Here is a 23,793-nt window from a genome sequence, read left to right on the forward strand (position 1 = left end):
GTCGCTTTTCATTGGTAAATATGACTTAGTAGGTATTTTCACTTGTTACGTTTTCATATAAATTGAAGGTGATAAAACAATTTTTCTTTTCGATCATAAATCAATAAGTAAGCAGGTATAGATATAAGTTTTTCGAGGTGTTCAAACTAAAAGTACCTATAAATAATATTATATAATATGTAGTTACAAAGCGATTTTGTGATATGGCAGGTTTGATTTTTTCGCTCAAAGAAAATGTGCATTAATCAATTTTATTAGAAAAATAATTGGTACGCTCGTACATTTCTCGGTGCAATCCAAATTACGGGTTTTATTGTATTCAGACCATTTCACAAGGAATTTTAATAAGTAGGTAGTGTACCTACCTACCTAGATTCTAATAGGATTAACACATTCATACCCATATTTTGTCTATGGAATAGGTAGGCTCCCCGTGCGAAGCCGGGGCGGGTCAACTATAGTTATAAAATAATGAATTGACACTAGAGTTCTTAAATCGCAAGGTCTCAAGACTTTATATACCTACCTCGATAGTCGTTACCTGTTGCCCTATGAAATCTAACCGACACTCTTCTATGGATACCTACCTAATTCTATCATATACCTAGTAGGTACCTATTTATTAGATTCGTTCATATGTAAGTAGTAGCCTAGTAAGTACCATGTAAGTACCTACGTAACATATCGCAAAGAAACTAGTAAAAGCTTTGTATCAAAGTATCGATTGAAAAGATACAATTAAAGTTAGAGTTGGGTTACTGCGCGTTTGTTGTCTCACACATACGTGTATGTACTTTAACCCCACGAAACTTTCATCTCCAGAGGCCCTGCGTACACTCGTGTGCGGGAGGGCCGACCCTCCCTCTGAAGGGAGTAAAAAGTTGTTGTGACTTGTTCACCTCTTTCGGTGTCGCCCTCCGCACGGTTTCGTAGTGTGCCTTTTGTGAGACTATGCTGTATATAGAATACTCATATGTGGACATTTCAAGTTTATGATTCCTAAATATAGAACTGGCATAATCGTCCATATCGGAAAAGACGTTTAAGTGCCGTTGGGAAAAGGTAATGTTCGTAGATATGGGTAGATACTAAATTGGTAGTTGGTAAAACTTAGCTTACCTACCTACCTACCTACCTACCTACCAAAGTTTTTTGATATTAGAGTTTGATTCACGGTTGTGATCGAATAAGGAATGTTTTTTTTTCTTTTTTTAATTTCTTACTAGTTATTGGAGCTGTGATAGCCTAGCAATTAGGACGTCCGCCGCGCCTGCTATTCCAAGGTCCGGGGTTCGATCCTAGGCACGCACCTCTAACTTTTCAGTTATGTTCGTTTTAAGTAATTAAATATCACTTGCTTTAACGGTGAAGGAAAACATCGCGAGGAAACCTGCATGCCTGAAAGTTCTCCATAATGTTCTCAAAAGTGTGTGAAGTCTACCAATCCGCACTTTGGCCACAATGTTAGACTATGGCTGCGAATCGCAATCCTTCTCAATCTAAGAGAAAAATCGTGCTCTGTAGTGAGCCGGCGATGGATTGATCATGACTCTAGCTATTTTATCCTTTTTAGTTCACACTTAGTTAGGTATACTTAGGTAGTCCGAGGGGAAGAGCAGTGTTCGGGCCGGTGCGCCCCGGTAACATGGCTAATAATTTCTCTTCGGAGATATTGTTGGCTATGGCTAATGACCTGGCAGGGGGGGAGGTTTCTCCGCGTGTCCCTCTGACTAGCAGAGGGCACAGTGGATGAAGCGGAGGATGGGACGCGGGCGACGTGCGCGTCCCAAGGTCGGGGGACGCACTTCGTTGGTGCGTCCCGGAGGTGCGTCGATGGGGACCGAGCAGGTCCCCGGTGGAGGGTCTGCCTAAGCAGACGTCGCTGGCTGGGTCGCGGTTGTTTGCTTCGGCCGTTCCCGTGACCCAGTCGCCAGGCGACGCGCAGTAGCGCCGCTGGGGTTTAGTGGGTATTCCGGTCGCCTCTCGGCCGGCGAGTCCCACATACCCTCCCTCCGGGGGGGATGCGTAAATGCATTCCCCAGCGTCAACAAAAAAAAAAAAAAAAAAAGGTATACTTAGGTAAACAAATCTAAGTAAGCCTACAAGAAATAAGATAAGAATAATAAATCCACTTAACAATAGGGGAGTTTGTTTATAAAAAGACGTGTGTCACGTGAAGACACAAGTAGATGTCTGGCGGTGCTCGCAGTCGCCGGCACACACTAAGCAATAAAAAATCCCTTCCTGACATAAAATCAAACGCGTGCTCATCCGACACGCAACAATTGAATTCAACTGCGGGGACACATTTTTTGGCTAAAAAAGTAATTTTTATTTTTAAAAAATACTTTTCCCCCGTTCTACAGTCGTTTAAAAAAGCCATAATGCGTCCCCGAACGAGAAGCGTACGCTGCCGGCTGAAGATTTGACGCGCTCGCGCATGTGTTTATAATCGTCCCCTCGGAATTTACAATTTTTTCGTAAAATTTAAACTATCCAGTACACCGGTTAATGGCGATCGATGTTAAAAAAAAATGCGAATTGTTACACAAAAAGAGCGGACATCAAAAGGATAAAAAAAAACTAAGTAGGCAGTCCCACAGTTTTTCACCGACATCAGGGCCGAACGGCTGGACGTTATGGGCACACTGTGTAAGTTCAACGGTTTTTGTGTGGACCCCAATTTACAAGGCAAGAAGGGTCCGACCGTACCTTAGCATCTTAGCCTGTGTGGAATCTAATGTAAATTTGGTACAAAAATGGGAATTTAAATAAGTGTAGCCTGAACGACCCTCGACTAGCCCTTCGCATAAAGTAGTCGTTAATACTTACCTACCCACTGGTGCTTCAGTAAAACACGCAGCTGTGGACTTTGACATCGAAACTCATTAAGGGATTAACTTAAGTAACTGGCTTAACATATCTTTTTACCCATATTCTTTCTAGCATCAAACCCGTACTAACTGGCAGATACTTATCTGTAACATTTTATAAGTATGAAATAATTTTTTCTCTATTCTTTTCAGAAATCCAAATCATCATGGTTACATAATATAGTCACTTTCCTCAAAGAAATAGTGTGTTCATAGTCGCACAGGAAATTAACATGATGCGTATTTTCCTCTGGGCGAAGCTGGAGATATCGGCAATAAATAAAATGCCAAAAAGCGAAGCGGCGGCGGACCAGGGTAAGGCGGATAAAAAACTTAGTAGAAAATAGAACGAAGTACCTACCTATTAGGTATTCTATTCTACTATGGACACTCGATATCGAGACTCATTTTGGACAATAATTAGGTATTAACCGTTCATAATTTTTTTTTATGATAGTGTTAATAATAACGTATTTGAATCTTCGATCAATCCTAATAAAATCTATTATAAGAAAAGTGAAAGTTTGGATGTTTGTTACCTCACCTTCACCAATCACGCCACAATAACTGAATCGGCTGTGAAATGGAAATATCTTATACTTAGGTATAAGTAGTGTAAGTACCTACATACCCTGACTTAACACATAGGCTACTTTTATCCCTGAAAAGAGTACTTACCCACAAGATTTTTAAAAACCTAAGTATACATATCCACGCGGACGAAAATATCTAAAACCACCAAGAAACGAACAATATTTTTTAAGCTACAATCATGTTTAGAGGAATATAAAGTTGGGGTGAAAGTAAATGGACAGCACGGACGAAGGGAAGGGACTATGATAGAACAAAGCCGTAGCCTGTGTTCGTAGTTCGGCTATCTATGGATAATAACAGAGCATGGAGCGCGGGAGACGAGCGTGATTTGCTCAAGTGACCGCAGTCCCCACCACGCGCCATGCACATTTACATCAAACAGTCGTTACGTTTCTTCGCCGCGTCATCGTTATCCATCAGCTCCACCAGTCTAATTTATGGCCATTGATCACAACCAAACTTAAAACAAGTACTTAGGTACTTAGGTACTACTACTACTGTCTGTAATGTTGAAACCATAAAATATCGTTAAAAACCTTGAAACGGACTTCGTATTTGGTATCGTTGAACCATTCGAAGCTGCTAGATTAGGTACTAGGTTTGTAGGCCGTGGCCCCTCCCATGGTCCCTGAAAGGTACCACGGGTATTTTCAAGGTTCCATTGAAGGAGCAGTACGAGGAGTCTATCTAGTGAAAATCCGTCGCGACCCTCAGCAATGAGGGGTACGTAATCATACGTAGCAGAGAGAGAGATTCACAAACGTTTTGTTCTTTATAGTCCTTGCACTCTCAGTTTGGATACATCGATATCGCAATATCAAGTTATGTACATAGACCGGTGGTCGGAGGGCAAGTCGCCCTAACCCTTTCGGTGGTGTGGGGTCGGCGGAGGCGGGCAGCGGAAGGGTTGCCGCCTCGGAGGGCGGCGCGGCGACTCTAACGCACCCCGCGCCTGACGCATTTTTACGACGAGGTTTTTTATCGTGCGTGCCGTCGTTTTTCCTTTTCTATTTTTTATGTTTATTTCCCCGAGATCATAAATTATGTTTGAAAGAAGGGAACTCTCGGACGTTCACGGCGACAGGAACCGGGGCTGGGCCGAGTGAGTTTTCTGCTTTCGATTTCGTTTTTTATGGTTTCTCATGTGTTATCGTAGGGCTGCAGCGTTGCCATGACGACTGCATCGAATTAGACAAAGGCGAGGGCGGCAGCGGGCAGACCGCTCGTCAGCGAATGCTAGCCTGATTATCGATGCCATATAAATAAACGAGAATATTTGTTGTTGTAACACGATCTACACGACAAACACGCATGTCTATATTCATTCGGGCCGTGTTTGCGAACAAACTAGCGAGATGGACGCCGCGCCGTATGTTTGCCCGCACTCACTGGACGCTCGACCGTGTAATTTTATCCGACAATGTTATGGAAAGAATATTTTATTTACGTGATTTTTGAAAGCTTATTTGCTATTTCTGTATCTTTAAGTTGTACCTACATATTTATATTAGCAACGTAAGTAAGTATCTACAAATACTTATTTGCATCTCATAACTACCTACTTACTTACCTACCTACATTTTCAAAAATCAAAAGCATAAAACATATTAGCTACTGCCAAATCTCTACAAAAGATCGGAACAATATACCTACTAAACGCAAATAGGTACTTACTTATAGGTACGTAAATCATGTTCCATTTTGATAAAACGAGATATTATTCTAACTATTGTAAGAAATTGTTGTTACTTACCAGCTACTTTGGTTGCAAATAAATTAGCAATAGCAACTAGAATTTGCCTGCAACATACCATAAGACGGTAAGTATAGGAATAGTAGTACCTAGTAGTTAGGTAGATACTTACCTAATTGGTGAACAACCGCAGCCTACTATAACGAGCGTTGTATCCAGTTAATTGCGTACCCTTGCTCGTGTTAAAAAAAGCCACGCCATATTGCGTCCAGCGGGCAGCGGGTTAACCACCCGCGAAAGAGAAATTTACGAATAAAGGCAGAAATAGTTACACGCTGCATTTAAAATTAGAACCCTTTAGGGCGCCACGCCGACAGACAAAGAGAGAATGGCGAATTGTCGGCAGGTAGCGAATATGCCAGAGTGAACCCAATAATTACTAAGGGTTTAATAAATGGCTCTTTTTCTAAATTATGAAGGGCCGATCGCGCCATACGGGACCTACCTGCCGCGAACCCTTCGCCAACCACGATAATGAGTTATAACTATTGCTATCCCGATCCATTGATACGATGCAAAAATGTCTATTTTTTGCATAAAACCATTTCTACCAAAAAACTACACCTATCTATTTTTACAATCTTTCAATAATAGGTACCTAATAATAGGTACCTAAGTATTATACTTGCCATAATTTGAAATTCTTAACATTAATGCAGAACTTAAAACCCTTTAGCCTAAGTCGATATTGGGTAGGGACGTTATTTATAAGTTATAACATTCCCCTGTAATACAGCTACTAATATTTGTAGGCAACAAAGAAATAATAAAAAAAGAATCAATATAGGTAGGCATGTTTGCACTTTAAGTAAATAGTTAAATATGTTATAAAATGAAAGGGTAAGGATGTGACAACAAACACCCTTTTGCCTGAAGGCAATGGAGTATATCATAATGACTTGTAATTCTGATGTTTTCGCTTTTAAAATCGCATTTCCTCGAGGCGACATTTAGGAAAGTCACCGAAGCGCACACGAGAGCATTCTTAATGCTAGGACAAAGATCTGCTAAACAATGCCTTCCGAGACGACTTAAAAAGAATTCCTCCACAACGCCTGCCGCCTACGCACATAGTGAAGACTAGGTGTGGTGCAAGTTGCAAATTTCCCGCTCTGCAATTTTTTAGCTCCAGAAATGAGTAATAGGCACTCATTATTCCCCACTAGCCATAATACAGGTAGGTACTTACCTACCTTCAAAAGAAGAATGAATAGGCACCTTCTAGGCAGGCAGGCTTCACCTTATGCTGTTTCATCACCTGCTGTTTGGTATGAGTGCAGTCAAGCCTATATAAGTACTACTTAGTTAAAAAAAACTCCTGAACACGTTTTTATCATCAAGTACTTACCTATCCAATCGATTTGATATTTTTATGGACTAGTGACTAGATGATATCCGCGACTTCATCCGCGTGGATTTAGTTTTTTTATATCCCGTGGGAACTATTTATTTTTCCGGAATAAAAAGTTGCCTATGTCAATTTCCGGGACGCAAGCTACCTCTGTCGTACAAGTTGGTTAAACGTATGGGCTTTTAAGAATCCTATGGGAAGTCTTTAATTTTCCGGGATAAAAAGTAGTCTATCTCCGTCTCCAGGATATGAACTAACTGTACCAAATTTCATCAAAATCAGTCAATCTGTTGAACCGTGAAAAACCAGCAGACAGACAGACACACTTTCGCATTTATAATATTAGTATGGAATATGGATTTGAATAAAAGCTCTAAAATAGTACAATAATGATAGTTAATCGCAACAGTATATAGCTTGAGCCAAACTCGGAAGTGAACAGAAGGATCGACCAGGGCGCGCTACCTACCCACTACACGCTATAGCGACACACTCAACCGTAAAACTTCTGCCGGTAATCCTTTACCGACGCAAGCCTTTCACGAGCGATAGCCTAGAAATATTTGTAAAATATTTTGGAGGAAGATTTATTTGTGTGGTAGGTAAGTACCTATTTGTAAAAAAAATATTTCAGAAAAACATAGTAAGTAGCTAAGTAAAAACATAATAAGTATCTAGATGAAGAAAAGTTCTCAAATGGTAATTTTTCATACATGCGGCGTATAATTTTCATTGTATTTACATTGATACATTCGTTTTATCAAACCATTTTTCACAATCGGTCTTAACTTCTTTCTAAAGTAGGTGACCAAGTGACCAAACAAACTGAAGATGCCTACTGAACAGAAGATTCTGATACGAATACTCATCATTAATACCCGTCAAGTAAACTGGGAGAGTCGTTTGAACTAAGATCACATCATTAATATTGAGTAATACATGTAGGCGGAGCCGGTATAATGCTTGGTGAGGTGCTTTCACCCTTTACGACTGCCATCTACCTATTTGTTACTGAAAAGCCTTCTATTATGGAGAAAGAGGTTTACGTCGATGAATAATTGTATCTCTCAGTGTATTACAAGTAGCTGTGATCATTAGGAAGCATATCTACTGACTACTAAGTAGTATCGATTTTACGCTTGTCCTAACGAGTAGATAAAGACAAGATACTCGTACATCTCTATTGGTAACTATCAGACGCTCATGATTTCTTTAACGTATAGTACAAGACTTGTTGACCTTCCTAACTCAGTGGTAATCGTTGTGCTCTTATAAGTGGGAGGTACCAGGTTCGATTCCCGGCAGGGGCAATTAAGAAATTTATAACTTTTAATTAATTATCTCTGGTCTGATCTGGTGGGTGACACCAAGCGATTTAGAATTCCGATTTGATGCCGCGTAGGTATAGGAACCATGGGTTTAATATTACCAAGTTAGCTCGCTACCATCTCAGACTGCATCATCACTTACCATCAGGTGAAATCGAAGTCAGGACTAACTTGTATTAGACTTTAAAAATGTAGATACCTAGATGTGGTCACGGTAATATTATCTATCGTATAAGTATTAATAATTACCCGAGTAGGTGTATAGGTAGTCGTTTCGTATTATTTTCGCATTAGGAAATCTGAGATTTATAGCTTACTATTGGAATTCCCCCGTACACCACACATAACGCTGTCACCCGAATATTTCGGAAACAATAATACCTAACACCTACCTACCTACCTAGTACCTAGGTATATACGTGCCTGTTGGCTGTCTATATTATAGGTAGGTACTCTACCTTAGATACCATACATGTGAATAGATATTTCCTATTTACCAACAGATGAACTTAGGTGTGTAGGTAACCGGTTGCTAAAAAGAAACCCTTGTAAGATCACTCATATTGTGGCTGTCTGTCTGTCCGTCTGTCCCAGCCAATTTGCTCTGAACCTACTGGAGCAATAGTAACTAAAAACTGATTAGACTTGAAAAATAAAATACGGAAAAAAATGTTTACTTACAGATTAGAAGAAAACCTATAAAAAGTCTATGGTCTTCAAATAACACGGTACCTAAATATCTCAATATTGTGCCTACAAACTTAGGCATAAGTAGGTACTTACCTACTGTACAGAATAGGTATTCATGGTACGGAACCCTCTCCGCGTTTGAACCTATAACTCGCACTTGTCCAGTTTTTTTTTAAGTTACCCAACTATTTATTTGCTTAAAGTTTACGATATATTATCCTTTCACGTATCTTGCAATACGGCGTCCACACAAAGCTCCGTCGCCGGTCAACCCATTAGCTGGTCCGCGCGGCGGGGCATCATGATCACTTTGCTGGTGTTAATTTATGTGCTTTGTTGCTTTGTCCGATTGACAATAGGCACATTTTATAGCATTCGGCTGCCGGACACCAAGATTAACATCTACTCGTATGCAGTATGCACGGTTTTGGCTTTCTCTCGTTTTGTGCAAGGACACAATGCCAGTCAACTGGGCACCTGGCATTAATGGATTTAATGCATGGAAACGAAAAGATCGCATAAAGTTTGCTAGCTACTACTGTCAAGTTTATGCAAAGGCATTCTTTCCTGGAATAGGACCTGCATTCAAATTATTATCTAAGCTAAGAGGTATTTATATCTATGTAGAGAAGTATAGGTACCTAACTAAGTAGATATCTAGTCTACTTATGGCTTCAAATATATAGGTACACTAGCTTTTGCCCACGACTTCGCCCGCGTGGACTACACGTATTTCCAACCCCTATTTTACCTCCATATGGGTAGAATTTTCAAAAATCCTTTCTTAGCGGATGTCCACGTCATAATAGCCTCTCGTTAGAGAGTATATTCCTTGATAATAGCTATCTGCATGCCAAATTTCAGGCCGATCCGTCCAGTAGTCGGACAATCAATCAGTCAGGATTTTCATATTATTGAAAATTAAAATAATCTAGACAAAAACACAATATGTAATTTGGCAACTACTTTATTGTCTTACCTAACAGCACGTATACAGATCGTCTTAAAAGCTTCTTAAATTATTAAATATCTATCTAAATAAATTACTTAATACCAAATAAAATCTTATAAGTACTTAAGTATATCTATCTAAATAATAATGACAAAACAAAATAAACCCCTAATAATAAAGTGTTATTCATAGGCTCATGGCATATTGGCACAGATCTGAAGCGAAATATTTAAGTGAACTTTTCTTCACTATCTAATTACTAATGTACCTACTTATACTAATTACTAATCAGTGCGAAACAAAAGAAAAATAGGTATAGGTATGTGCGCATCGGATGTCCTGCTCACGGACAATTCTCCAGGAAAACTCCACCAGGTAGAAGTACCTACATTAGATGCGTTGCGGAAATTAAGTCCCAGTAAATATGCTTTGCAAATTGTAACATTTTAGAAAAGATGCATTGTATTGCTTTGTCTTTGCGCTAATGTGCCTTTACCCTTATGGCTCCTATGAACCTATCTACTCATTTTCAATTCGCAAACCATCGTCCTTCATTGGTAAAGACGTAGGCCGCGACTGGTCTGATACCAACTCTCCGTGAATTCTCACACGATATACGCATGTGTAAACAGAATGCCCCCAGTTTGTGTATATTTTCAAACGAACCAGACTGAATCCTTTCGACGATGGATGCAAAACTTCAAAATACTGAACAGGTTTTCCGTCTTTGTTGTATTCGAATATGCCGAAGTCGTGTCCGTAGGGATCCCCGCGGAACTCCAGTCCTTCAAGTTGGAATGATCGAGGTGCTGATGATATTTCCCTTTAATCGATAAATACTAGGTGATATATTTAAACATATCTACCCTACCCTAATGGATAAATGGATAGACCTGCAACGAATGTCGCTGGTATTAAACAGATTTGACGAACTCTTTACCTAGTAACTATTTAGAATGAATTGGATCTTGTGATAGGTAGGTACAGCTCACGGTCTAAATACCACCTAAGCAGATCTGGATCAATTAAGAAAACATGATTGATCATACTTACCTATTCCAATTTGACTTACCTACCTATCCGACCATCGAATTAAAAACATCTTATAGTAAACGAGTAGGAATATAGTTTCAATAGGTAAGTAGGTGTGGGTAGATACCTGGTAGGTGAAATATGGGGTGGTATATGTTCAAGGCTCACTCCATGCACATGGACAGTTCCGAGTAACCTAATGGTAGCCTCTCCTCTTGATCCCCTGAAGGCCCAGCACTCTCCCGGCAAGGTCCCGGGCCGGATGATGCTGCTGGCTCCGGGACAGTCGCGGCAAAGCGCTGAGCTGATCATGTGCAGCACCCAGCTGACTGGCGAATCGTATACGATATGCTCTAAAGTTTCTCCAGTGTCTACTATACGAGCGCCTGCTGTTTCTAGCGCGTAGTCCGCCATCTTTAAATCACCATGATGTGTTAAAGTAGGTAAGTACCTATCTACCTATTCTCGGTATCATCATACCAGCCCACTACTGAGCACGGATCTCCTCCCAAAAGGCCATAGTCTACCACCTTGGCCTAGTGCGGATTGACGGACTTCACACACTTTTAAGAACATTATGAAATATGGAGAACTCTCCAGGTTTGCTCGCGATAATTTCGTAAAGCAAGTGATAATATTTATTGCTTAAAACGCACATAACGCCCCGAAAAGTTGAAAGGTGCCCGGGATCGAACCTCGAACTCTTTGAATTTGAAGCCGCCGTCTGAACCACCAGGCTATTACTGCTCCGGTTCTCAGTACAGGCTCTTTATTAATAGTGTTAATACTGTGGTCACTTATCTACCTACTTAAATGTTAGATAAATGTGTGGTTTAAGTTTCGACCCCTCTGGATCTTAATAATTAGGTACTATCTACCCCGGTCCCTATGGAGGTAGTGTCTATAGAGAACTACCTAAGATGCTATTTTCATCAGTCCCCGCTGTAGAGTTGATAAACTCACAAAGAGATGTGACATTTTGCTGCTCTAAAAACCCCTACGTGCAGCTCAATTCGATCTTTGGGTTTGTCCACAAGACGAACTGCTTGCTTTTGATCGCCTATCAGGTTACAAATCACCTGGCGGTCGTAGTCGTGTAAATCGAGTGGATGTCGTACGCCTCGTCGGGAGGGCTCCAGAGCATCCTTGGCGCGTCCGGCCGCCGCTGCCACCGCGGGTAACGACTCTGAAATACGCTCCATTTCTCTTTTCAATGTCTCGTGCTTGCGATTCACCTGATTTGCAAGAATCAAACAAAATAGTAGAGTAAGACCGCCGCCGCCGTTAACCCCCCGTCCACACACTGCCCGTGCGGCATGGGAAGAAGCAAGGAACGGAGGCAGAGACGTAGTGTGGCCGCGTTACTCGCATGTTCCTCGTTCATGCCCATCGCTCCCTACTTGGTCGGTTAGTATGCATAGCGCGCACGCTGCCACAGTTTTGACGTCCCTCGTGTTGCAAAGGCAAGCGACCTAGTGCGGCGCGATTAATTGCGCGAGTAGAGCAGTGTGTGGACGCACAGTTAGACAACAGGTTCGAATATTTTTCAGTGTATCTTGTGAGCACTTTAATATAGTGTATAACCTCAATTATTCCTCACTACTGAGGGTCGTGATCATGTCGGAGTTTGCTTAGGTTACTTAACATAAGAAAAGTTCAGGGAGCCCACAAAATTAATATTAATGCAGTGGACTCTCTGGGAGTACTCTCGCTCCCAGATCCTTCCAAATATTTCGCAGTTCCACACTTCCACCACAAGAGATTGAAATTCGAAAGGCCCGTAACTTGGAAACTTAGATTGCCTTAAGATTGGTAGGTAAGCGTTGAACTATTCATCATAACTACCCCCGCGAGCATGTTTCATTGAAGGTGTTGGGGCAATGTGAATCTTAACCAGAAAAGCACTTCTTATATTATCTGTTGAACCGATTTTGAGAAAGATACAGAAACAGCTTGTGTCCTAGATGTGGATAGGACACTGTTATTCGTGAAAGATCAGAATTCACCTTTACACCACTTTTAATAAATTCACACCAATTTTAATAAATTCATGCGAACGAAGTCGCGAGCGTTATCCATTAGTGGTAAGACAACTATTTAGACATAAGTAAACTTATCACATCATCACACTAATATTATAAAGACGAAAGTTTGTGTGTATGTGTGTGTATGTGTGAGTATGTGTGTTACTCCTTCACGCAAAAACTACTGGACGGATTTGGCTGAAATTTGGAATGGAGATCCTGGATTAGCACATAGACTAATTTTTTATCTCGGAAAATCAAAGAGTTCCCACGGGATTTCGAAAAACCTAAATCCACGCGGGCGCGGGCACCGGCTAGTAAGACTTAAATCTAAGAGAAACCTCTGTCAAGCCTTTGGTAAGTTGTATGACCATATATTTAATGTCCGTAAAGTCTCCTTCCAGCGCGTCTTGAGGGCCCACGAAATATGTGTACACTTGCAGTCCCAGCAGAAGCGACAGAACCACGCAGACAAACGTGCGGAACACGTGGTAAAAACAACAATTCTCATGCTCATTCTGATAATCCATGCTTTGATGAACTTGGCCTTTATATTCTTCTTTACTTTATTGTTGATTCCTATATTGGTTTTTTTGTGATCATAAATAAATAAAAGATCACGAGTAGTTGTTTTAATAAAGTATCAATAAGAATTTAAATATCAGATTATAAAAAAAATAAACACTTCGTTAGATGGTTAGAAGGAATTTTGATTTTGTTGTTTTGATAGGTCAATGAATCCATGAATCTGATAGCTAAAATAGAGACGATAGAGGTACATCATAAAACTATCATTTTCTTTCATTTTAACTTCTATGTTCTATGGTGTATTCCCAAAGAGTAATGTGTGATCCATGGTGTATTCATAAAACTAGGAACTAGGAATCGCTCGTTCTTATCCTGTTGATGTAGGTAGGAACTAGTAGGAAGGTACATAATATAGGCATCAATATGGAATTACAGGTATTTTTATACAATTTAGTAGGTATATGTACCTAGTCTTTATAAAATAAAATAAAAATTCATGTCGAAACCCCCATAGATATACAATCATTATCTACGTACTCTTCCGCAAGACCGCTTTCATTGGAAAACATATTTTCAATGGTTCTTATGGGTTCTCACTTCTCTCCGACCAAGTGAAAAAAACCCCATTTTTCCTTCAGGCATAATGAAAGCAGAGCAATAGTTAAATTAATATAAACTTTCGAGAAAGCAAAGGATTTTTTTTTAATTCACTTACTGACGGAGCCGTCCGGTCCTTGGATGTGTAATGTAATGGATAGACAGGTAGTGCATAAATAAAAAACATATTTTTATAACTTATATTTTGTAAAAAAGTACGGTAATACGTGGTAATACCACAAATAGACGAAATATACAATATTACAAGGAATATAAAGGCTCTCCCATAGAGATGTGCAATCTTCGGTACATGTTGTATGATACCACGTGACTTCTGCCTATGTACTACTATCGCCGATATACCGGCCGGAATTTTACGGAATATTGGATATGGATAGTCCTTGGTCCGGTCACAAAATAGAGAGGTAAAAGTAGCGTCGCTCAGTACAACGTAGAATACAGCAGCATTAACCTGAGTATTCATTTTTAACAAAAAATTGAGCATTTGCCGTAATTAAATTTTGACCAACAAGAAACCTCAACAAATATGTATCCTCTAACCTTAGAGGACCTGCTCTATTCCCTGTTGTCCTTGCACTCCTTTCGGTGCGTCCGCAGCATAGAGAGGCAGCAGACGCTAAAAATCAACTGCGTATATGTTCAAGTCGTTTGCAGGTCACGTACCTACCTCTCTATTTTACGTCCCGGTGGAGATGTAAGTGTAGAGGATTTGGCCTATTATACATTTACGGTGAATAAAAGGGAATCATCACGAAACTTAAACACGCCTTGCGCTCCGCAATTTTGATTTCCTAAATCGTGAAATTTCATATTGTTGTCAGAATATTATTTTTATTTACCGATACGCGAAGTTATCGCTACGTTTGTTTTTGTTTAGGCACGATTAAAGTATTTACATAAAAGGCAGATCCTCTACACTTATATGGATGTATTTTCCGAAAAATGTACTAATCCACAATCAAATCAAAATTGAGATATTAATAAGTATAATAACTGATTACAGCTGGTACGATTACGGTAAAATGACATGTCGCATCACAAAAGCGATATCATTATTATATTCTGCATTCGGTTGCAGCAAAAATACTATAAATTCAGCGAACCACTATTGCGATTGCAGCAATGATTGATGTAGTTTTTTTGTAATCGACCAGCGGGACATTTCTTTTGCGATGCGACATGTCATTTTACCATAGTTGCAGCACTTTATCACAACTGTCTCAAGTCAAGAACCTTACATTTTGATATAACCTGTTTCTGACTCAATTTTTTTCTGTATGGGAAAACTATAGTAACAATGCTTTATGAAATATTCAAAGTACAGTAATTCCTTCTAATATTTTTTTATAATAATTGTAATTTTTTCTGTAGATTATTTTGAGTTGAAACAGTTTTGATCTAGGGGTACAATATTAAAATTTTATAACGAAAGATTTTGAAGGAGTCATTGTGCTTCAAATTAGGTACATAAAGCTTACCTAGTTACTATAATTTCCCTGTACAGATAATCGAGTCAGGAATCAGAAACTGGGGTTATATTAAAAGGCAAGGTTTTTGAGTTGACACAGTTTTGATGTAGATTGCGATATGATCGAATGTAGTGCGAGCAATGGACGTGTTCAGGGTTTGAGCGCCTGCGCAGCGTAGTCGTGCTGCGCGGCGGCCACGGCTTGCATGGCTTCGTGCGCGTGGTGCACGTTGGCGCGCCACGCCAGCAGCACGGTGCGCAGCGAGGCCCACTGCGCGCGCCCGAACGTGCGGTGCATGGTGGTGGAAACGTGCACGGAGCGCGCCGCCTGGTCCATGCGTGCGCGCACCAGCTTCGTCTTCAGCACTACAGCACCACATACATATTGTTAGGGAAGGGTCTAGACGGCCACGAGTGGCCACATACATATAATTTAAAAGGTTCTTTGTAAATCAATTATTATCAGTCAACTTAATTTATTATCAAAAATTATATACTTCATCGTTTTGTTTTTGACAAATAAGAATGTTGCTAAGTAATTTATCATCACTTACTATAGTAAGTAACAACTATATAACAACTATGATATTATTGTACCACCGTACAATATTATCATATCATGATATTATTGTACCACGGTACAATAATATCATAGTTGTTATAATTACAGTTACACAACAGACAAACAGCCCATGTGCAAAATTTTGCCACATTTGAAGCTTTAAAATTAATGTGCAATATTAGGTCTTTCATCTAAATTCCTCATGAAATGGAGACATGATTAGGTACCGTTTCATAGATAATCCGAAAACTAGTTTCTAGCAAGTACAGAAATTGAATGAACCGTTACGAATGCGAAAGAGCGTAAAAATAGTTAACATTAACTTTTAAAAAAGACATTATTTTAATCACTTTTAGACAATTTTGTACAAATCTCTTAGGGATATTAGACTTCGGCTTCGGATTCGGCCGAAGGTTGTGGCTATTGCGATAAACCGGCTTCGGTTTCGGCCAGAATTCAGTCGGACACTATTGCTAACGTCAAATAACTATTACATCTTTTCAGTTTGTTGTTCAAAATCATACGATTAATGAAGAAGGGTAATATCAACATACCTTCAATGATGAATGCTTCAACATTTTTCTCTTCAATTTGAAGTTCTGAGACAATCTCGTCAAACGTGATTTCTGGATTGGCTTCCGCCATTTGCATAAATGTCAATATTCTCATTTTCTTAATATTCAGTTCATGGTTCAAACCTGGAAATAATTACCATAAAATAAAATTTAGGTTAATCTGTGATAATATCAGCCTAGCGGTTTAGAGGTCGGCCTCCTTTCCAAGGTTCGACTCCGGGAACACCTCTTTCCAACTTTTCAGACCTATTAAGCTTTGTAAGCAATAGGGATGTTGTCTATGTCGAAAATAAATTATTTCTTCGAAATAAATCTCAGTGAATATGTAAATAATATGTGGTCTCCCAAAATAATTATGTAAAATCTATATACTCTGTTATTGATTAAACTATACAAGTATGAAAAAATGCACACCTTGAGAATGTACAAACTCCTTATGATTTTGGTAGAATGTTTGATAGCTGGATAACTTTTCAGAGACAAAAATATTAAGTAAGTCATGAATGAGCTCTCCTTCCAGAAAGCGGACAGGTTTCAAGGCCAGCAGGGGGTCTAGAAGATATGTGTTAGGATCTGCCAGAGCTGTCACTATGCATTTGATGGCGTCTTCTCTTGCGTACGACGCGTTCTCATCTGTGTATGTACCCAGTAGCTCAATCATTACCTTGGCTGCTAATTCACTAAAAATTGAAATAAATTTTATTAGAGTAAATAAATTTATAATAATTTTTTTTTCATTAATGCTCAAGATGTGTAAACTTATCAAAATACTTTATCCTGTAGATTATAGAAGGTAACTATGTCACTCAAAATTTTGCTTAAATATAGATGCATTGACAAAAAAATATCAATCTTATTAAATATTCGAATTATACAACATAAATAAGACATTATTCAAATTTAAATAACATAGCATTAACATGTTATTTTTTTGCTGGATAGATTCAAGCTTGAAAACAACTATGTTTAATAAAAAGCAATGATGAGATTTAGGTTGGAGCCCGCTTGCCTAGAAGATGCCTATTCACTCTTGCCTTGAAGGTATTTAGATTATATTATGTGGCAGGAAACATGGACATTTGAAGGATATTCCATTAGTGGTTCATCTCAGAAAAGTTGAATTAAACAGTTTCATACAAGTAGATAGAATAGAATATATACCTGTTTTGATCTTTCAATACTTGGTGTAGAAGTCGGTACAGTTTTTGCATTTGCTCATTAGAAGGCGGACAGCTGGCAAACTCTCTTGTTAACTGATCCACTCCCTTGAACACCTCGCCGACCGAGCCCACGCGAGCAGCCAACTCTATCACATGATAGTAAACATGGTACCGGAGCGGAGAATTTGTCTCTAAATTGTTATAGAGACGCCACAATCTGTAATAATTATCCAAAATGAACCGTTTACATTTTGGAAACTTTTTTATATGGATAAGCAAAAAAACTGGTAATTTATTAGCTTTGGGCCACAAAAAGCTTAAACAAGTGTATTTTAAACCTGACAGAATTTCCACAGAAAAACAGGCATAACTTTATTTTAGGCCCATAGCAGTTATATAAGCCATAGGTTTAACAGTTTTAATAAAACTATCTTAAGAGTAACATTGAATGGTACTTCTACTCCCCACAATATTTATAAGGACCTCTAATGTATTGATAAACTTTGTGAAATAGAAATATTTTTTATTCAGGTGAGTTTCTTGCTGCCTCTTCTCAGTAGAATCTTCTTTCCAAACTGGTGGTAGAAACTTGACTTATCATAAGTGGCACAAGTTGCCCTTCATTAAATAAATGGTTCATTTTATTTATTTAAAAAAATGCTTCATAATCAACCACATGTCCTGAATGGTATCTAGTGAAAATAACCAACAAGAAACTCAGCTGTTATTCAGTGTAAAAATAATTACAATAGTTTTGTAAATTATATTAGAAGATTATTAAAGATTTAAAAATGGTACATACGATTGAAGAGCAACCATTCCAAGCTTAGGTCCAGGAGCTTTAGTAAGTCTTTGACTGAATGCCAAAAAGAGGTTTTCACCTCTTTCCAATGGAATCTGTAATTTAACATAAGCTATATAGAAAATTATCTCCACTAATAAGTAATCCATACTAAATTTACTAACAAAATAAAGATTTGATTTAATCCATACTATCCATACTAATATACTAATCCATACTTTTAATATTATAAATGCCAAAGTGTGTTTGTCTGTCTGTCTGCTACCTTTTCACGGCCCAACAGTTTAACCGATTCTGATGAAATTTAGTACAGGGTTAGCTTATGTCCCGGGGACCGACTTAGGCTACTTTTTATCCCGGAAAGTTAAAGAGTTCCCACAGGATTCCCAAAAACCCATCCGCTTAACCAATTTGTATGAAATTTGGTACAGAGGTAGCTTGAGTTTCTGTAATTGACATAGGAAACTTTTTATCCTGGAAAATCAAACAGTTCCCACAGGATTTTTAAAAACCTAAATCCATGCGGACGAAGTCACTGGCATCCTCTAGTGTTGATTATACAAAATGAAATCTTGTTTTTTACATAAATACCTGCTAATATTACAGTGAGAATCTGAGCAAATTCAGAGTATGTTCTACAGATCTCAGATTGCACACAGAAAAACAAAAACTCAACATGGACAGTCGCAGGCAAAAGGAAGTTTATAAAAACAAACACTAAATCATCATCATATCAATGGTCTATAACTGAACATGGAACTCAAAATAAGAAGGGTTTAGGCCTTAGTTCACAACACAGTTCAAGTGCTGATCGACAGACTTTACACACTTTTGAAAATATTATGGAAAACTCTCAGGTATGCAGGTTTCTTTCGATATTTTCTTACACCATCAAAGCAAAAAAATATTTAAATTCAGAAAACACCCATAGCTCTGAAAAGTTAGAAGTATGTGCCCAGGATTGAACTTCAGACCAGGCCATTGAGAGGCCACTTAACCACTAGGTAGGCTATTACCGTCAAAATTATAAAATTACTAATTGTACACTCACTGAAACCATGATAGAAACAATACTGTTAAGTATAGCTTCAATATCTGCTTCGTTATTCTCTTTGAAGCATACATCACATACACCTACAATCTTATGCAAATCATCTTCAATTCCCTTTGGAGACTTTTCTTCTGATATCTCAGCACCTAGACTTTTGAAGTATTTTCTAAGCTCCTGGGCCTAAAAAAATAAAGTGTAACACTATTGTAACAAAGATTAATAATGTACGAATTCCGTTAGAAGTGAAGATAGTGGGAATGCTTTCAAAATTGTTGAATTTATTGTATGCAGAGTGCCTATTTTATTTTACAAAAAATAATGAATACTTAATGTACAGACTTGTACTGCTTATAGGTTATGTTCACGCATGAACTTACTTGATCTTCAAGCGATATATCCATAAATACTGCAGGGCCTTGCATGATTACTTTCTTTTGTTAACACGTTAATAACAAAACCAATTCTCTTAAAAATTTAAATTAAATTCTCAATATTTTCAATGTATCTATCTGACGTTCGACGTGTGTATCAAAATCACCAAAATCAAAGAGTATGTAATCACTACATTGTGTGTATTCAATAGGGATTAGGGATGTAGCGACTAGCGTGGACGATGCGAATTCCGAACTATCCGATTCTTCACAGTAGTCAATATCGATACAACATGATACAATATTCTGATATTTTGGATCAACAAGCGAATATATAATGCTTAGATCGAGACAAATGATTAATTACTATTTTCATAAAATTCGAATTCTATGGCGTATCTATTTATGGTGCATACTACAGGTGCATAGTGCATCCCTAATGTCAATGTCAATATACGGACTTCGTCTGTGATGGCGTTTGCTGGCGCGCGCGCTGTGCTTGTTTGGAGTGTTTTTTTTGTTAAGAGTGGCTGGTTTTTGTGTTAGTTGGTGTTTTTTGGTGGTGGAACTGACTGGGAAGCGCTCTAAGGGGGCGCCGCGCGTGTGTCGGTGGGCGCCGACGCAGACGGAGTCCATACTTGTATAAATTCAATAACTTGAAAGTATCACGAACTTGACATTGGCTAATCAGAGTAAAGCCAGATTTAAAGAAAAAAAAAATGTCAATATACAAATGTCAAAAAAGCATAAAAGTCTCATCGCTCAAAATGTCAAATATTATTTAGACAGACGGGGTCCATACTTGTACAGCGTACCTAACTAACTTGTTACAAATAACTACAAACTTGACATTGGCTAATCTTTGTAAAGCCAGACGAGAGAGAAAAAAAAAATATTTATTCTTATTTTTATAAATAATAATTATAATATATTAAATAATAATTTTAAATAAAATATAGTAAAAAATGACTAGCTTTCACAAAGCTTCGTCTTTAAACGCGAGTCTTGAAGGTACAAAATTAAAAAATAACCTCGCTTACGTTTCCACGGGAATACCGTCCTTGGATTTTATTATTGGTAAGTAACTTTAATAAATTATATAAACAACCGAGATGTTCAGTTAATTTTTAGGGTTCCGTAGTCCGTACCCGTAGGGAATGAACAGCGCAGACTAGTACCAAGGAGGAGGAGGAGTCCAACATGCACTTGACGGGGTTTTATTTACCTATATTTTAAATTTAGCTTTTGCACTTAGAATAAAAACTTGTGCCCTATTTTGTTTCAGGTGGTGGGTTGCCTGCCGGTAGTGTGTTTCTTGTAGGTTAGTATGAGATGAGGACATTATTTTAAGCCAGTTAATACCATGCTTAACTCTAGTATCATGATGAGACTTGGGAATTGCAATGTGCTTGCCCAGAAGGTTCATTCAATCTTGCTTTTTAAGGTACTCAAATAAACAATTTAGAGGATAGACAACTTTCATATTGTATCTATGAATTTATTCATTTGCATTTTCAGAAGAAGATGTGCTAGGCAGTTATAGTAGAGTGCTTACGAAATACTTCCTTGCTGAAGGTGTGGTTTGTAAACATGACTTATTTATTGCATCTGCTGATGAAAGCCCCGAAAATATAGTAAGTACAATCCTTTTCTACTACACTATGTAAATGAAATGAAATGAAATTATTTAATAAAATTCTTTACTTTATGTAAGGGGAAAGAATTTTTTAAAAGTATTATATCAATAAAGCTTAGCAAGTATCCTTACTCAACTTGCTAATTACCTTTTCAATATAGTTTCAAAACTAAATTGATTTATTTATGTTTCTGGTTTCTCTTTGTACTCTTAAATCAACACTTAAAACATGGCATAATATTATAATTGTGAATTCTTTAAAAAGAGCACCTACTGAGTACTGAGTTGCCTGCTGGTTCTTGATAGGAAAGGCTACCAAACTAGTAGTAGATGTATTTGATTTAAAAGTCCTTGTAAAAGTTTATTTGAATAAAATCTTTCTATTTCTAAACATTATGGAGCTACAAGAATTATTCTATCCAATGCATTTATCATTTTGTTCATATTCTGTGCTATTTACCAATTTATCTTATGATTTTCAGGTTAAAGAATTACCCCAACCATGTACAGTCTCAAATGAAAAGCCTAATCGTGATAGTAGTGGAGAGATGAAAATAGCATGGAGATATGAGGGCTTGGGACAAGTGGAGTCATCATTTGGAAGCAACACTAACTTTGGCCACCATTTTGATCTCAGCAAGCATATTGATGAAGATACTATCAGAAATTGTAATATAACTTATTGTCATTTACTACAAAATGATGAAAAAGTTAATGGTAAGTTATCAAGATAGCTTATAATATGCTGAGGATGAACATAGGCTACTTTTGTCCCGGAAAATCAAATTGTTCCCACAGTATTTTTAAAACTAGACACAGCGACAAAGTCGGGTGTCATCTAATCTTTTATTTATTGTCAGTTTAAGCATGCACATTACACATGTACATATACCATTAAAGCTCCAAAAGTCACATATTTTTGGGGAGCATCAAATAAAAAACATTAATACTAACCAAAAGTTGTGATTGTATTGTAAAAATAAATATGTACTCATTTGTTTTAGGTTTCAAGAATAATCTGTATCATAATCTATTAACAAACATTAAAAAAGCTCTGTCTAAAGAAGAGTATATGAGTAATAGCAAAAATAAAAACATTCTCCGTTTGAGCATACAAGCTCTTGGGTCTCCTATTTGGATGACTATGGATTATGATGACACACAGAGTGGCTACGGACAAGATCTGATAAAGTTTTTGTATTGTTTGAGAATGCTTGTGAGAGACACAAATGCAGTTGCATTTATAACTGTTCCTTCACATTTGTTTGATGTAAGTTTTATTCCAATAAGTAAAAGTAATGAGAGTCTCAGTGATGCTCCTTATGTTTTACTTAAAGAATATCATATACCACTATTCATTTTACATTCACTTAATCTGTCTAGCCGCACCGCATCCATAAAATTTTATGTTTACTGATGAAATCTGGTTTTCAAATTTCAGGATGAACACTTGATAAAAAGAATATTATACTCTGTTGATAATGCTGTTAGAATAGAATCATTTGCTGGCTCAAGCAAAGAAACAAATCCAGTGTACAATGAATATCATGGACTGTTCTATATAACAAAACTCTCTGCACTGTACACACTTGTGCCTTTTGTGCCTCCAAGTCTGGATCTAGCATTCAAGTTAAGAAGGAAAAAGTTTGTCATAGAGAAACTACATTTGCCTCCAGGTATGTATGATAGAATAACTTGTTTTATACTTTAGGCCTAAGATATGTCAATAAAAGTACTTAGTTATTTTATGAATGACTAATTCGCATGCACTTACGCAGCGCAAAACGTGGGAGCTCCCAGATGGGACGATTTTTTTTTTGGCTAATTCAAAATTATAATCATACTGGTAGCTTAAGTTCGTAAAATGTACATAAATTACTTCTAGCCTTTGACCTTCTTACATAATCTCTCTTTCTAAGAGTGAAAACTGTATGAAAATCCGTAAAGTAGTTTTTGAGATTAGCCTGAACAAACACAAACTCAGCGCGGTGCGGGACTTTAATATGTAAAATGTAGTGATATGGAACATCTTGAACCATGGTAAGGTAGAAAAAAAGATTAGATGCAAATAATTTATATAATTTTATAATTTATGAACCAAAAACTGAATGAGTTTTATCAAAAATCGTTTCACTAGAATAAAGGGCGCTCGCGAGTTACTTCTAAATAAATATGTAATCGTTGGTCTCAATACCTATCTTAACTTGGAAGGTAGACAAAAATTGATTTGAATATTTTAATTTTAGAGCTTCAAGAATCAAGTGAACGCGAACAAGATGATATAACTGCTATCCCAAAAACTTGCGGTGGATATAAGAAAATGGATATCGATTTCTAAAATGAAATTATGTTAATGTTATATTTTGTGATACAATCATTAAAGTATGTGGTATATTTTTAAAACAAGTCTATTGTTTTGGGTCGA

General features: G+C 37.8%; 3 protein-coding genes across 3 annotated transcripts; 1 reads left to right on the plus strand and 2 right to left on the minus strand.

Moving 5' to 3' along the window:
- Nucleotides 1–9,704: 9,704 nt before the first annotated feature.
- Nucleotides 9,705–13,319, minus strand: LOC123866352 (SUN domain-containing protein 1-like). The gene is made up of 4 exons (XM_045907870.1): nt 12,939–13,319; nt 11,653–11,808; nt 10,701–10,987; nt 9,705–10,364 (listed from the first exon to the last, which is right to left on the minus strand). Exons 1-4 carry the CDS (start codon nt 13,125–13,127, stop codon nt 10,061–10,063), a joined length of 936 nt encoding a protein of 311 aa, XP_045763826.1. The 5' UTR covers nt 13,128–13,319; the 3' UTR covers nt 9,705–10,060.
- A 589-nt stretch (nt 13,320–13,908) lies between these two features.
- LOC123866346 (eukaryotic translation initiation factor 3 subunit M) lies at nt 13,909–19,915 on the minus strand. Its single transcript, XM_045907865.1, has 7 exons — nt 19,739–19,915; nt 19,362–19,541; nt 18,311–18,405; nt 17,510–17,725; nt 16,763–17,028; nt 16,328–16,471; nt 13,909–15,577 (listed from the first exon to the last, which is right to left on the minus strand). The coding sequence occupies exons 1-7, from the start codon at nt 19,781–19,783 to the stop codon at nt 15,363–15,365; spliced, it is 1,161 nt and encodes a 386-aa protein (XP_045763821.1). The 5' UTR covers nt 19,784–19,915; the 3' UTR covers nt 13,909–15,362.
- Nucleotides 19,916–20,491: 576 nt separating this feature from the next.
- On the plus strand, nt 20,492–23,774 carry LOC123866347 (putative elongator complex protein 4). Its single transcript, XM_045907866.1, has 8 exons — nt 20,492–20,513; nt 20,629–20,809; nt 21,018–21,053; nt 21,251–21,366; nt 21,851–22,085; nt 22,373–22,638; nt 22,810–23,044; nt 23,615–23,774. Exons 2-8 carry the CDS (start codon nt 20,698–20,700, stop codon nt 23,704–23,706), a joined length of 1,092 nt encoding a protein of 363 aa, XP_045763822.1. The 5' UTR covers nt 20,492–20,513; nt 20,629–20,697; the 3' UTR covers nt 23,707–23,774.
- Nucleotides 23,775–23,793: the final 19 nt, after the last annotated feature.

The sequence above is a fragment of the Maniola jurtina genome, chromosome 6, assembly GCF_905333055.1.
Source record: "Maniola jurtina chromosome 6, ilManJurt1.1, whole genome shotgun sequence".
Taxonomy (NCBI): domain Eukaryota; kingdom Metazoa; phylum Arthropoda; class Insecta; order Lepidoptera; family Nymphalidae; genus Maniola; species Maniola jurtina.

What these genes read in the sequence shown, in the direction of transcription:
- LOC123866347 (XM_045907866.1), top strand. Translation starts at nt 20,698, where the DNA reads ATGACTAGCTTTCACAAAGCTTCGTCTTTAAACGCGAGTCTTGAAGGT. An exon ending in GTCCTTGGATTTTATTATTG is followed by an intron (nt 20,810 to 21,017) that starts GTAAGTAACTTT and finishes ATTTTGTTTCAG; the next exon opens with GTGGTGGGTTGCCTGCCGGT. An exon ending in ATGAAAGCCCCGAAAATATA is followed by an intron (nt 21,367 to 21,850) that starts GTAAGTACAATC and finishes TATGATTTTCAG; the next exon opens with GTTAAAGAATTACCCCAACC.
- LOC123866352 (XM_045907870.1), bottom strand. Translation starts at nt 13,127, where the DNA reads ATGGATTATCAGAATGAGCATGAGAATTGTTGTTTTTACCACGTGTTC. An exon ending in TTACCAAAGGCTTGACAGAG is followed by an intron (nt 11,809 to 12,938) that starts GTTTCTCTTAGA and finishes CTTGCAAATCAG; the next exon opens with GTGAATCGCAAGCACGAGAC. An exon ending in TACACGACTACGACCGCCAG is followed by an intron (nt 10,988 to 11,652) that starts GTGATTTGTAAC and finishes GGTGATTTAAAG; the next exon opens with ATGGCGGACTACGCGCTAGA.
- LOC123866346 (XM_045907865.1), bottom strand. Translation starts at nt 19,783, where the DNA reads ATGCAAGGCCCTGCAGTATTTATGGATATATCGCTTGAAGATCAA. An exon ending in ATATATCGCTTGAAGATCAA is followed by an intron (nt 19,542 to 19,738) that starts GTAAGTTCATGC and finishes TTATTTTTTTAG; the next exon opens with GCCCAGGAGCTTAGAAAATA. An exon ending in TTGTTTCTATCATGGTTTCA is followed by an intron (nt 18,406 to 19,361) that starts GTGAGTGTACAA and finishes GTTAAATTACAG; the next exon opens with ATTCCATTGGAAAGAGGTGA.